This window comes from Montipora capricornis, chromosome 6, assembly GCF_036669925.1.
Source record: "Montipora capricornis isolate CH-2021 chromosome 6, ASM3666992v2, whole genome shotgun sequence".
In the NCBI taxonomy this organism is placed as follows: Eukaryota; Metazoa; Cnidaria; class Anthozoa; order Scleractinia; family Acroporidae; genus Montipora; species Montipora capricornis.
The window spans coordinates 40,224,224-40,239,792 of record NC_090888.1 but is presented as its reverse complement, the minus strand read 5'-3'; the positions used below and the strand labels follow the sequence as shown (position 1 = coordinate 40,239,792).

The following is a 15,569-nucleotide window of genomic DNA, read 5'->3' as shown; positions in this document are numbered from 1 at the left end:
TAAGGTAATGTACGGGAGTACGTTGATCATAAAAGCTACTGAGGCTATCCATTTTCTGTCCGACATAAAATAAACGTTGCATTCGATTGCTTTCAAATTTCATAGCAAATCGAAAGACCGGCCCTCTTGCTGTTAAAACAAAGTCCTTAGCTCCTTCCCCTCCTCCAAGGCTACTTTCCTCCCCCCCCCCCCCCCCCACCAATGATTACGGATTGACGGTAATTCGAGGCTGCATCCCGGGTACAAAGCTCACTTTTGGGGGCTTTTAAGAGTTACTAAATATAACCCCGAAAGCTTTTAGCAAAATTACTAAACCGGCTGACAGAGCGCGTGCTAATCTGACGTGCAAATCGGACTAAAATCATTCTGTGGTGAAAATATACATAAAGTTGGATTGCATCTTAATTCTATTGTTTGGTAACATGCTGGCAGTGGACAAATTTCACAGTGCGGTAATGATTCGAATGCCCGACGTGACATTGTTTAACTTGCAATGTTTTAAGCTCTCAGAGATCATGGGTTTTTTGTATAAAAGACACAAGCGGCTAAAGCAGTATCGTCCATTGTCCAATAGCGACTCCACATGCATGCATTCTCTGCGTGCTTTTTACGTAAGGAAATGAAGACTCGAAGGAGTTTACAAAACGCATAGCGCCATTGACAAAGCACTGATTAAATTGTTCTTGAAACCATGCTGATGAAAACTTTTCAATTTTGCCACTGTTTAACGAAAGATAGAATTGTTAAATGGACACGGGTCAATGACTGTCTTTTGCTGTGATAGATGACAAGGTGGGAATATGAATTACAACTTTAAACCAATTTTCTTGCGATGTACATTCCGTCAGAAATTTGCTATCGATCACCTTCCGCAAACTAATAGTGGTTCAGAATAGTAACACGCACAATGTGAAAAGAAAAAAACGCCAAAACTGCGGTGACATTGGCTCTCACAAAATTTTACTCTGGCTAATTCGTAAGCACTTTGCCCTAATATTCTCAAGCAGCTAGTAGATAGGTGAAAAGAAAACAAACCAGGAAAATGCGATGCCGCAAAAAAAAGAGAAAGGGAAGGAAAGGATTTTTTTTTAAGTGTCTAGTCGATTGATTTAGCGCTGGAGCACTAATTGGGGACACTGTAAAGTGAAATTAACAATCAACGCAAATCAAGTCAAATGTTGGTTTTTAAGGAGAGGGGAAAACCGGAGTACCCGGAGAAAAACCTCTCGGTGCAAAGCAGAGAACCAACAAACTCAACCCAGATATGACGCTGAGTCTGGGAATCGAACCCGGGCCACATTGGTGGGAGGCGAGTGCTCTCACCACTGCGCCATCCCTACACCCCTGCAATTGTAACTCAAACAAACGTGCACCCTGCGAAAACTACTTCCAAAGGAAAATGAGGATGCTCTCCCTTTCCCCTTAACTAAAATAGGTCTGTTTCTCCTTTGCACGGAAACACCCATAATTAGATTTTCCCTCTCTCTTCCAAGGTTCGGAGAGTTATCAAGAGTATCCAATTCCTTAAGCGTGTATTCGAATCCTTCGACGAAAGCTGGAGACACTTAGTTATTAAAAGCGCTATCTTGTTTTAGTCCCAATTCCGTCACAAAATGTGGCTCCCGGGCACAGAGACAGCGCCCTCAAAAGTTGAGCAGCGTCTATAGAAGTACCATTGGCAAAAAGCCTGGCCATTTTTGCTTTTTAACTGATGCAAAACCCACTTATCAGGCATGAAAGCGATTCAGAAAGGACTTGACATTTTGACAGTAACGGAATCTCATTCTATCAGATAATCACACATGTATCGGTGTACAAAATTATTGTTAAAGTGCCTTGCAAAGAGCGCTACAATGAATTAGAACTAACGATTCACATCAAGTCTTGCTACACAACAAGAGATCATGGAACCAGAAAACTAACCTAAAATCTATAAAATAAACAACAATCATCTCGATTTCATTTTCATTTTCTTGTTACACCAACTGACCTTTGACAAGCCAAAAATTTGTGAAAACAAGAAATGTGCAACTCATGGGATCACAAGTTTAGGTGTCGAAATCCTCTCCTAGAGAGGTGAAAGGGTCACATCATTGCAAAGAAAAAGAATTTTAACCGACGGTGATTTTCGATCGCACGATATCTCTGGCTACAAGAAAGGGTGTAGTTAGCAATACGTATGCGCACATTTGGTGACATGTGAGCTGTTTGGCGCGGTACACTTTAAATCTAAAGCGATTTCTTCTCAAACCTGCGATAATAAGATAAAGTCATAATGGTTAAAAGTGAAGCAGTTGCTAATTGATCTGGCGCCTCGGCGGCGAGATCTTTGTGATAACGGTTATTAATTGGCCAAAAATACTGACAACACTAATGAAAACACATTTGGTTCATTAAACCTGAACACTAAAATCGATCAAAGATACCGATTAATTTGTAAAGAAGCCATGATGAATTAAAGTCCTCTTCAGTGACTCGCATTGCACTTAGGGGTTCACATAGGAGACAATGAACACAATGACAATCGTCGCAATAGTGCTCGCGGGAAAGATTTCCTCGGTCCCTACCGGTTGAAATTCAGGCCTGTCAATCACTCATTCGCGTAAAATAACTTGGGCTGCTCGCCACGAAGTAAATTCCCGGAAGACGCTACGCCTTCGTAAAACAACAGCCCCTTCGCGAAATTCAGCGGGTGGCATTTTAAAACGCCTATACGGCTTGTCCTAGTTTCGCGCATGAGCCCTCAATAGCTTGAGAAGGCACACGTTGAGAGCTTAAATTCCCTCTGCTGAGACTACGAACAAAGAAGGCAAACTACGAATACGTGGAGATAGAAAAATACACTTTACAAAGATACAAAGAACATAAATCTCATTTCCAAGTTGTATTGTTTGAGAAATATGGAACAGCACTCTATTTCCAATTTGCTTAATTATTAGTCTTGACAGATGCTTGGAATCTCTCTGCCAGGTGGCGAGCTTCATATATCAGCCTAGAAGACCTCAATCAAATTTTCAACAACCGTCACAACCATTTCCCCGCCGTTCAGAAGATACAGGGACCGCGGAGTACTTTTGAAAGTGGAGGGGGGGGGGGGGGGTATATGTACCAGTGGTGTAAATTACTAAATCTTTGATCAAGGCAAAAACAACACGGTAAGAAAAAGAAGGGGAGGGGGGGGGGGGCTATAGCAACCCCTGCCCCTCCCTCTGCACGGCCCCTGAGATAGCTTGTAAACACAAGAGAATCTTTGCAGAAGAGAGGACACCAATGAAAACAAAACATTGCATTTGAAGCTAATTGGTGTTGATGGTCAAAACGAACCAAGATAATATTATTTACAATATTTTATGGGCGAATATTATCCTTGCCACGGCCAACAAGAAAATAAAAACACTCCAGGTCTTACTTAACAATAACAGTGACCTTGCTTTCAAAGACCCTAACTCTCTTAAATATCATTCACAGGGAAGGAGCAATCTTTCAGGAGCTACTTAGGGTGCGTCGATTGACCGTATTCCGGAATAGGAATACATGGAATATAAGATAGAAATCCTGCCTTTTTATGGAGATTCACAGTAAAACTGTCAAACATCTGCTAAAGTGCTATTTTAAACATATTTTTTTATCCTTGCTCCTTTGAAACGCGCCAAACATACTGTTTTAATCATCACTCCACACATTCTTATTCCGGAATAGGGTCAATCGAAAGCGCCCTTACATGCAATATTCTTGGAAACCTAATGATTCAAATTGGGACTTGCAATTTAAAGATAGTATCTTCCATGCAAAAACATTTCATAGGTTATCTGATACTAAAAACATTCCAAACTGTAATGCAAATTGTCAAAAAAGAGTCGCTGCCATTTGCTTATGTTAGCGACCTATCGCCAAATATCACCTCATAGTACCTCTCACATTTTCTTTTAATATTAAAGCAAGCTAGAATGTTCCTCCCCTGATTAAAAAATGTCTTTCATTCTTTTCATCACCTAGAGGTGTTAAGTATGCTGTTTTCCAAGGATGGTTTAAGGAAACCGTTATAAATATCCCCTGGATTTTACAAAGATGATTAAAACTGCAGATTTAAAAGGGTATAGCAAAATTTATCCTCTTCCTGACTAAAAAAAAACAAAACAAATAAAAAACATTTTTGACACCCCCAAAAAGCTGATGGTGTGAGAATACACTATCTCACTCTTGCAAAAACAGTGTAAGGGAAAAAATAACTTCTAACAGGCTGGGGACAAAAGTCAGCTCTTATCTTTCCTCTTTATCAGCACAAAAAATTGTCCACACCTTGATTACAAGCATCTTGCTGAGAATTTAGCATTGTTCTTCCCTTGCTTTTAAAATCTCAATGAATGAAATGCATTGTGCACCCTGTGTGGCAAAGCTCGTCCAGAGCCTTGTATTGTTTCCATACAAGACTGTTTTGACTTGAGATAATTTTGTTTTAAATATTTGGCGAATGAATCTGATCCCTTTCCATCACTCGCAAATCTTACAAATCAGTTTTCATATTAAATTCCTTGCATTGGTTCTAAAATTTTAATTAACAAATTATGCAAACATTCATCATAGGTCTGATGTACTACAAAGAGCGGGTGTATCTTCAAGTTACCTACCCCTGTGTGAAAGACACAAAGTGCTTGCTTTCATAATAAAAATATGATGAGCACAAAATAGCATTTAAATACGATTTTCTCAGGCAAAGAGCTAAAAGGGGCAAACATACACTTTCAACGAAAAATGTCACCTAGCCTATAGTATCACTTTTATTTAAGTTTTCAGCTGCCTGTCTTTATCAATGATTTGATCACTCTTGAAACCAAACTACACATTTCTTGCACTCAACAAAATGCAAGCTGGTGTATCTTGTGTCTTAAGAACCATGCCTTCAATGGATCCTAAGTCTTAACTAACAAGACAATGGAAGCATTTCCACATGTTGGCTGAGAATATATAGCTGGTGATTTTTCTTTCAAATCTTGAAAGCTGACACTTCAGCAATTAGCATAGATCCTTCCTTTAGCATGCAGCGAAAACTTTTAACCACTACAATCAAATCTGTTATTGTCTATGACAATCTTGTACACTATTTAATCAGTTTGTGAGCACCACATGAAAACATTTTTGTCCAACTACTCTTGCATCTGGTCTACCACTAGAGTTGTATCTGACCTTAATAAAATGTGTATCCAGGTTTGCAACAATTCTAAGGAAGGACTTGGGGATAACTTCTCTGCCCTAAATTTAATTAGGAGAGCTTAGTTTGCCTGAGGGTCACAACCAACTATTGCTCTCCCATAAAGAAATTTCAATCACTCTATGTTACAGAAACCAGGGAAAAGCTCTTACATAGAAGAACCTCATCTGACCGCCTGTGAGCATAATTAAAACCATTAAACCAAACTCCTTCTTTAATTAAGGCCTACAGCAAGGTAAAAAATCTTCCCCAGCTCCTGTGAGTGTTGACTTTAAGAAAGCACAGCATTTTAACAGCAAGCACTGTCAATCTTCCTTACAAAAGGCTGCTTTAACTTGTCAACAGAGGGGATCAAGAGTTATACAAATTTGTTGAAATTTTTCTGCAAATTTTCAAGGGTACACATCAGTTTTCTTGAGTGTTAAAAGATTATTAATGAAAAAGGGTGTTAGTTCACCATGGATTACTTTCTGTTCACATGCTAAAATGAACACATTCAAGCAGTTTTTAAGCCAAAATGGTCTCAATACACAAAAAACCTAAGACAGGTCTCATAAATTTATGTTATTTACAGCAAAACGCAAAACCTGTGGGAAAGAATCTGGATACAATAAAACCCTGATATGACAAACCCAACTATGAACTAGGAAAATATTTTAAGAATTCACAATTACTGTACAAACATGTGATAATAGCTATGGAATAAAAACAGTTGTTGAAAAAAAAAATGCATGGGCAAAATATCAAGGTAATACAACACTTCAGGAAATGGGAAGTTGTAGTTTTCCTGAAGCAATTTTCATTAAATCCAACAACAGCTGAAACGTAACAGAAATGGACAGATAAAAAATGAATCACAAACATAAGTTGGCTAATTGAACATAACTTATCAAGTGAGCATCAATGGTCTGCAGAGCAGACATTACTTTCTTCGTTGCTTTTCATAATTCAACAGTCTGTTGCTATAAAGTGAGCTTTTGCCAACTTCATGTGACACGAGACAGATACCAAAACCTCGTGTTTTAGGACAACCAACATTTTAAGTCTGGAATTAAGTCGTTGCCAATCGTCGACAATTTCAATTTGCGGCCACTCCAGTGACCGAATGGGGAGAAATGGATCAAAGAAAAGCGAGGGTTATTTATCTCGGTTTGTGCTAAATTTGAAGCAAAAAATTGTGCAGCCGAAAAATCCCTCAAATAATTTCAGAATCTCCTTTAAACATAAGCAGGAATTCTTAGAAGCGATTAAATGAACATTTCGCAAAGAGCGAACAATAAGAGCTCGAATTATCAAATAGGAAGTCCGATGCCAGATGGAATCGATAAAAAACTGCTTATCTCCAACAAAGAATTTGCAAATTGTTTATACTTTTACCTTATGCATTAACACGTTGCTTTACAACAGACCGATTGAGTTTCTTGTGGATGAAACGGTTTCCTTCATTACGCAATTTCGAAGTGTTAATGCATCGAAATGCGATTGCAACTAAATACATGGCTTTCATGTCTTTGATGGTGTTTACTTTTCCACATCCTTTTGTTGGCACACGAGAAAACTAATAACATAACTACAACGAGAATTAACTAAACAAAGAAGATCAATAAAGTGAGAAGGAAATTCGCATTGAACCTGGGTTCTCGGGTTGCACAGGAGAGGAAAAAATTAAAGGCGAGACCTCAAGTGAGATTAATTTGCATAATCAGCGTACGGTCACGCAGTGTTATCACAAAAATGCGAGAACTTTCTTCCTGTAACGAACAGTGCTCAAACTGCTGAAGCTAATATTGTTTGCTCACCTGTAGTTGAGAACTGAAAGACCCTTGTGTCACGTCCTTTATCAAACACATAGGATATCTGCGCGGTCTGTGGGGATGCCCAATTCCAGTTTACTTCAGACCCCGTCTCGGCATCTTCGAATACCTTTTCTTTGCCAGTTGAATCGCCGTCGAGTATTAATAAATTGTAATGAGACAGTCCGTATTGCGCTATCTGAATTGGATAATAATGTCCTTTTGAATTCCACTGCGAAGAAACGGGAACATTTTCAATACCGCTAATGCATTTAACTCTTGTGCGACCTTCTACGTGATAAGTTTCAAACCAAAGAAAAGGGTCTTTGGTTTGGTATACATTTCCCGGTTTTGTGTGGTGTACCTCTGAGTAAGAATGTCGCCAATCGAGCAAAGAGCTCCCCGCCAAATCCTGAACTTCGCCATAAATATCAAAATATTCCTTCACGAAGGAAAAGGGAACATATGCTTCGCCTCCTTCGAGCCTTGCGGTGAATTTCTTTTCCCCGTTCACTATCCCGTCGATTTGTTCGACATTTGGACAAACGATTTGTTTGCTTGCAGCTTCGTCCGCTTTCAATAACTCCGTTCCTTCGCTTCGTTCATTTTCTTCATGGGTTGTTTCAGCAATTACCCTAGAGCAATCCGTAATCGCTAGGGTTGCACGTCTTATCTCTTCAGATTTTCTTGTTGGATTAGCAGAATGAACTTCGCATCCACTCCAAAACATGTATAACGTAAACAGCGAAGTTAAAGCACAGGACAAAAACAATTTCAGAGACGGCTTGTGCAGGCAAAACGGTCCTAAACGCATCTTTCAAACTCTTCATTAGAGTATCGTCTGGGTAACCTTCCGACTCATTAGAATCAAAATCTCATTTATCGACAATATTACAAAACGCCGCGAGATCCACATGTTTCTCTTGCAATTACTTTCCCATGACCACAACCACCATATTGCTTTCGTTGCCTAGTTTCAGTCCCCCACGAGTATATGAGGTTGATACCATCTACACCGCATCATTATGCGAACCATTGATTGTTTGGCCTCTGAGAGTCACTATTTGTTTACTTTTATGAGAAGAAAAGCAGCTGTAAGCCAGAATAAATATTATTGCTGCTCAATCTTTTTGGCACTTTACAGACGTCGTGTGTGTGCGAATGGCGTAATCGGATATAGTAGTTATGTGATAGTTCTCTTTGTTAAATTGTATCTTTGTATGAGAAAGACGTGTTTGTAATCGAGGAATCATAAACCAAAGCAAATTTCGTCTAAAACCGCGATATCGTGAAGTACCGTCTGACAAGGAGCTACCATTAATCAACATACTTAAAGAGGTATTTTTCCTTTTGGCGCGTTTGGGCCATTTTGGTGTTTTGCAAATACCACTTAATTATATTTGGCTGAAAAATAATGCACCTATCAATGTTAAGCTGCTGGGGGAGGGGGGGGGGGGGGCGGGCATATGCGGGGGATTTGAACTCAGATCAGTTTTTCTGTACAAATGCCCGTCGCCAGGGAAGTTATCCTGGGTAAAAAAGGGTAAATTCCTCACCCCAGGGGCACCCGGAGCTTAGAACGATCTGCCACGTGTTCCAGAGCGTCAACATCCACGAACTCCTGCCATTCGTCTTTGAATTGCTGAACCAAGAATGAAGATTTCGTCGTCAATATTAATTTTGAATTCTCTTTTCACCGTATTGATAAAACTCTCACCAACTACCACAGCCTTACAGCTCTCGCCGTACTGAACAAGAACCTAAATAGTAAATTTATTAAATACATCGGTCGAGCTCCGACCTTGAAAAAAAAAATCCTCTGGCTCCCGGGTACAGGTTGGGTGACACTTAGCCTGATTGTCATCACTTCTCTCCCTTTTTATTCAACTTATACGACGTACAGTCTACTTTAGACTTCAAATCTACTTCAACGAAACAAAGATTTTAAACAAGCTGAGAAGATTCAAAATAGGCGAGGCAAAGAGTTGAACCCGGATCGATGGCAGTTTCAGACAACCTACCGGAAAATCGAATTTTTTGGAGTATTGAAATAATAGTACCCAGCAAAACAATTGAAAGTTAACCGTCTTCAACGTTGGTTCTTAGACCTAAATACTGTAGATCAGCGAGGCATAGCTAAGAAACGCTATTTCATGTTGAACTTAAGCTGTAATTCTGCCTGTTTTCATTCTTTTTAGAGCGGTAAGCTTGTCAATATTAACATGGGATATTGCGTCGTGTAATTGTAATTGTCCAATGTCAGTTTGAGGATGGAAGTTGACCCTGAGGGTCCGATTCTCAGACGGTCCAAGGTAGCTCGTGTCACGCAAGAGAAGAGTGCGTGACACGAGCGACCTGAACCGTCAGAGAATCAGGCTATTGTAGGTGACACTGAACCTTTAAACGGATTTCCTGTTTATAAGTAGGAACAAGGCAACGGAACAGGACGAGCGTGCTCTTTTTGCACGGAGTCGCTTATTCCTTTCTATCTATCTTTCTTTCTTTAAGATACTGGATTCTAAACATTAAAGACAACAAACATTTTCGAGGCCATAAACCAACCATCGAATTTTGGCTCAAAAGATTGCGTGACGAGAAAATTCTGCGGGATCTGCGGCTGGTTCGCCCAGCGGCAAAAAGCACACAAAACAAAATGGCGTCCTGCGAACGAGAACGATTTCTTCTTTGGCTTTTTGGCTTACCTTTTTTGCAGTCCTATTAAGTCCTAAGGCTTTCGAAAAATAGGAACCATTAGTCTTAAAATATGGGTATTTTCTTAAATTATCAAACAATATTCAAAACCAGAAATTTTATTTCACATCTTCCTTACGTTGCACTTGTACGTTGATAGCCGGTAATAAGGTTAAGCTTACTTAATACGTAATGGCATGCGTAATCCGGAAAGAAGATAACTATCCAGTAACATATGGAGTATTGACTATTTCGGGGCCTGGCAACATCGTATGGATGCCTCATGAGCTACATTTAATTTGTTTTCTGTATTTGGAATTCTTACATCATGAGCTATAAACGGGTTCACCCATGCGAAAACGATTGCATCTTGGAAGAACATCTTCGAAACAAAATGACAAATTATGTCTCTTGTTCAGGGACTTTTCCTGTCCCGTCTAGCTTCTTTCTGGCAGCTACATCTCTCCTTCGTCTTATTTCTTCTTGGAGATAATTTAGACGTCGACGCTAGAGGGTCGTATATTTGTAAATGCGAGGATTTTTCTCTGAAAGACCGGCCTTTTGTAGCGATATGGAACGCCCCTACTGGTGGCTGTTCTGTAAACTACAGCATCAACATCAATTTGAGAGATTTTGATATCTTGGAGAATCCCAAGCAAACATGGGATGGAAAATATGTGACAGTATTTTATAATGCCCAGCTTGGATTATATCCGTATTTTACTGATCCGGAAGGGACGAATTCGTACAATGGCGGAATGCCTCAGGTATGTGAAAAGTCAGAAATCTTGCCTCTTGGTATTGTTACGTCTCGGGTCACTGAATCCTTCCTTTGCCACTTTTTTGCGTCAAGTCCCTTCAGTTATTGTAAACAGAATCCACATTTTATTTTGCAGTCAGGATCAAATTACAAAGTTTATATTTGTAATATAGCCATTTGTCTGTCCATTAAAAATGATAACTGAATCAATATATCATTTGTGTACATTACATCAAGTAACTATTGAGATTCCACCATGAAATCTAAAGCAGCGTTTTTATCATGTCATTTTTAAAGACAATTTTTATCTTTTAGTTGATAGATATTGCTGCTCATCTCAAAAAGATGACAAAAGACATTGTGAAAAAAATTCCAGATCCACACTATAATGGGCTTGCTGTGATTGACTGGGAAGGATGGAGACCCACATGGGACAGAAACTTCGACTCAAAGCGAATTTATCAGAGCCGGTCCCTTGACCTTGTTCAAGAAAAGTATCCTGAATGGCCAATGGAAGAACAAATCCAAGAGGCAAAAAAAGAGTTTGAAAGGAAAGCCCGTATATTTATGGAAAGCTCAATAAAACTTGCTAAGCGTTTGAGACCCAAAGGATTGTGGGGTTTCTATGGATTTCCTGACTGTTTTGGAAGCAATGAGACAAATTATCACTGCTCAAATGAGGTAAATCATAATTATATACAGAAAGGAAATAATTATTATAGAAACAAAAGGAAAAGAACTTTATTTAAGTGTCTAGTCTTCTTGTGCTGGAGCACTTATTGGGGACACTGTAAACTGAAATCATCAATAAGCACAACTCAAATCAAATGTTGGTTTTTGAGGAGAGGGGTAAACCAGAGTACCCAGAAAAAAACCTCTCTGTGCAGAGTAGATTACCAACAAACTCAACCCACATATGACACTGAATCTGGGAATCCCGGGCCACATTGGTGGGAGGCGGGTGCTCTCACCACTGCACCCCAAATACTTGGTTACTTTCTTTTTTCTTTCCATTGGCTTTATTTAAACCCACAGTTAGTAATAAATTTGTACATCCTACAAGTTCTTGAAATAATTTATCTACTATTAGATTACTCACTTATCCAAGAGTGATGTATGTAACATGAAATTTCCCAATAAGAAACAGTACATTGTATGACAATGCCGCACTAAAAATTAAAGTCAAAATGATGTTATTTTCTAGGGTGGCAGGAAAATGTTGAACAGTCGAACCTCGATTATCCGATTTCTCGATTATGCGGACTTTTTCTCTGGTCCCAATTTTGTCATGAATATTTATTAGTCATCATCAAGATCCCTAGCCATATTCTTTTTAAAACTACAGCGTTGAAAAGTAAAGTAAACGCGAGTTTGTTTCTCTTTCAAAGCAGCGCTCGCACACGTCGTAACTAATGCAGAACTTTCGAATGACGGACAGTGAAGATGAAGACCATGTTGTTTTCCAAACGATTTGCAAATGTTTTGTTTCACGATTAAATGTCGCGTTCTTAACGTAATCAGTTTTTGTTCCTCATTAATATTGATATTCTCGATTATCTGGACCCTCGACTATCCGGACTATTTCGTGTAGTCCCAACGAGTCCGGATAATCGAGGTTCGACTGTAACACCTGGATCTGCAACACTGGGACACCACTGTGCGCATAACTCTCTTTCCTGATCGCCTCATACCCTTGCCCCTCCCCTTCCTCCTCAAATCAACATCGGCCCCAACTAAGTTGATGACAGACACTTAACAACATCAACATTTGGACTTTTGGAATTAACTGAGGGGAAGGGAGGGGCAAAGGTATGAGGTGGATAGGAAAGAAAGTCCTGTACAGTGTCCCAGTGTTGTAGATTCAGGTGACAATATTGTCCGATTTTCATGTGCAACTGCCAACATAGTTTGTTTTAGGTAATTATGTTCGTGAAGATTGTGTGCATGTCTTTTTTTTTACCGGTTTCAGCACTTGGACTCCTTCAATTTGACTACTGTCTGTTTTGCTGTTATGTGGTCTCATTGATCTGTAGTCATTCAGAAGATTTTGCCAAAACGACCACATTGCTGAAGGAAAGGCCAGACCACAACACCAGGAACTACATGCCCTACTTTTTTCGACTAGTGTGTGGGATCTTTAACATCCCACAGAGTTTATGAACATTGAAGGGTTGTGAGACGGGGCTTCCGGTTTATAGTCCTTATCTGAGAAGACTTGAAATCTAACCATTTGCGGGCGTAATTACAAAGGCAGCACTTTCTCCTAAGTTATTTTAAGACGGGAGTGTTGGTCCGGCCGGAGTCGAACTCAGGACCTCCCGCATGGCAGCCCGATGTCTCTGTTAATTTGTCAAGGATTGTTGTTTAATGGCCATTACCTCCAATAAGTCTTCAATAGTGGAACCTTGATAAACCATCCCATGAAGACATTAGAAAGTCATTGGTTTGACTCCTGGGGGAGACGTTACATTTTCTGTTAAAATATGCTTGAGTATAACTTGATGATAAGTGAGAAGCTAAATTTGATATTATTTCCCTTTTAGCACATGGAAATGAATGACCAAATTAAATGGTTATTTTCAAGCAGCACAGCACTGTTTCCTTCCCTATACATGTATGATCAACAGCCATGGAATAAAGATTATGCTTATGGTCGATTAGAAGAGTCATTCAGACTGGCAAGTTTGGTTTCAAAAGAAAAAGGGAGAACTTTGCCAGTTTTCCATATTTTCGTCACTTGTATGAAGGAAAGCCATTGGAATTTGATTACCTCACTCAAGTAAGAGATCTTTTATCTTTTTAATAATATGCTTTGACTCCAAGAATGAACATACACCTCTCTCATGTGTATACCATAGATATGCAATGCTCAAAATTATAAAGCAATTCCAGGTGTCCCTGTTTCAAAAACCAGGCAACTAAACCAGTAAATTTGGTTGCCCTAATAAACACTTGGTTGCCCATTAGGAAAGCCCCTACGATTAAATGCACACCATGCTGAGATGCTATGACATGGCGTTGGAGCTTGAGTATCCCATAGCTCTAAGTGTGTACCTGTGATTTTTTGTGGAAGTCTGGGTTTAAGGTTTAGCAGTTTCAAAATGGAGTCTTCAATCTCCATCTCATACATTTTCCTATCTGATGTAATGTTTTTCAAAAGCTATAGATATTCAAAACACAGGAAAATGCTCAGCTGTGACAAAGAAATTATTGTTAGTGTCACACTAATGTTGGACATTGACAATAGAGAACCAACAAGTGAGTCGGGTGCTGCTTATGTAATTCACTTTCTATTTTTGGCTGGGTTGTCCGTTGTTTTTTCTTTGGGCAACCAAGCTTTTCATTTTACCAAAAACTAGTCCCCGCTAAATTTTCTGGTCATCTGGTACAACCTGATGACTGCTAATTTTGAGCACGTTGACTTTGTAATATAAGCTTCTTAATGATGACATGAAGTCATTGAAAGGTCGATCAACAACTTTTATTTTGCTGATTTTCAATTTAGTTTTAATTTTTAACCCTTTCACCCCTAAACCGGCCATACTTAGTATTTTACTCTGTCTAACACCAGACGATTTTACTCGTTAATGGAGAACCTCTAGGAGTCTATGGGTTAAGCTATCATAATTATTATAACCATTATTAAATTTTGTTAGTATTTTATTATTTAGTATAAACAAGGCTGCTGTTGTGACTAAATTGTTAGCAGCTGAGATAAATATGCTGGTATATCCCACTGACAAAGCAAATTTGTCTCATTTATACAACAGGAAATCTTCCAGAGCAAAGACTTATGCAAATAATTTGTGGTCATTGTTTTTTTGATTACCAATTAGGAAGGCAAATTGGTATTTGGAAAAACAAGACAACAGTCATGAATGCATAAATTAGAGAAATCTGTCCCTCTTGATACAGCGATACACCTACGTTATTTAACAGGTCATATTTCTGAATAAGGACTTTGTTTCATTTTGCTGAGTACTGTAAGCCATGGAAAGGCACTAACATTTTAGGCAATTTGATTTATTCACCATCCTATCAGTACTTGAAATCATAATTCTGCCCACCAACTTAACTAGCCTAGTGTCTTTTTAATGTACAATTTAGTGGTAACAGTAAAGTTTTCAATTTTGAGCCCTTCAAAACATCACAGTGCAATTTCGTATGCTTTTGTGTTTGACATTCAGACCCTATTTGTTCAGTGACTTTCATAAATTATTCCTATTTTGTCTGCTTTACAAGGTTGATCTCCAGAATACAATAGGCCAGGCAGCAGGTATGGGTGCAGCAGGAGTGGTCATGTGGGGGAACAGACGTGATGAAAACACCTCCCCTTTAGTGTGTCAAGAACTCAGTGACTACGTCACAACAAAGCTTGGGCCATATTTGGAGATGTTACATCATAGACTAGAGGCTTGTAGTGAGAAGAAGTGCAACGGCCGTGGAAGATGTGTGAAAAGAAATTAATTTTATCAAAGTGGATGAGTGATGAACCACATTTGTACAGGGAAAAGTGTGATGGATCTCCCAGGATATTTGACCCTGTCATACAACATTTCACTGACTTGAAGCAAAGAGGTAAAAAATAGTTTCAACTTTTGTGAGTCAGTAGGGTTGAGGCCCTCTCATGAGGAAAGGAGGGGGGCAGGGGTCCTTGTTCACTTATTCCCTTAAAAAATTTGCTTCCAAACTTGTTTTCAGCTTTTAGATCCCTAAAATGGCCTATGCTCCCTTGCTCCCAAAGATATTTTGTCTTTGCTCCCCTGTTCCCCAAAACCCTTGGGAGGATCTCAGTTTTTTCATTCTGTCATGTCATCCATTTTCATACAAAAGTGAACTGTCTCTGGAATGAGAGATGTTTAAACGAGAAAGCAGCAATCATCACTTTGAAATGCCCTTCATTAATAAACACCAAACCAGAATGATTTCAAAATACAGAAGATTTTTAAGAGGCTGAGTTTTGGTGAAGTACACGACCAAAAGCTCACTCGAAATAGTGTTTATAAGGCTAAAACTGGCTGAAAAAACAAGCGAAGTGAACAAGGTGTGGAAGCATAAATTTGTTAAATGGAGATGACCTACGTGCTAGTAGCATTATCCTGAGATTTGATTTAAT

At 39.1% G+C, this 15,569-nt stretch overlaps 1 protein-coding gene and 1 pseudogene across 1 annotated transcript in view; one reads left to right on the top strand and one right to left on the bottom strand.

Moving 5' to 3' along the window:
- LOC138052111 (D-glucuronyl C5-epimerase B-like) overlaps positions 1-8,021 on the bottom strand; it is a 10,387-nt gene extending 2,366 nt beyond the window's left edge. Inside the window, exon 1 of the mRNA XM_068898486.1 lies at positions 7,009-8,021. Within this exon, the coding sequence (XP_068754587.1) occupies positions 7,009-7,816 (808 nt within the window). The 5' untranslated portion in view covers positions 7,817-8,021. The remainder of the gene's footprint in view (positions 1-7,008) is intronic.
- Positions 8,022-9,658: 1,637 nt separating this feature from the next.
- Positions 9,659-15,057, top strand: LOC138050504 (hyaluronidase-1-like; annotated as a pseudogene).
- Positions 15,058-15,569: the final 512 nt, after the last annotated feature.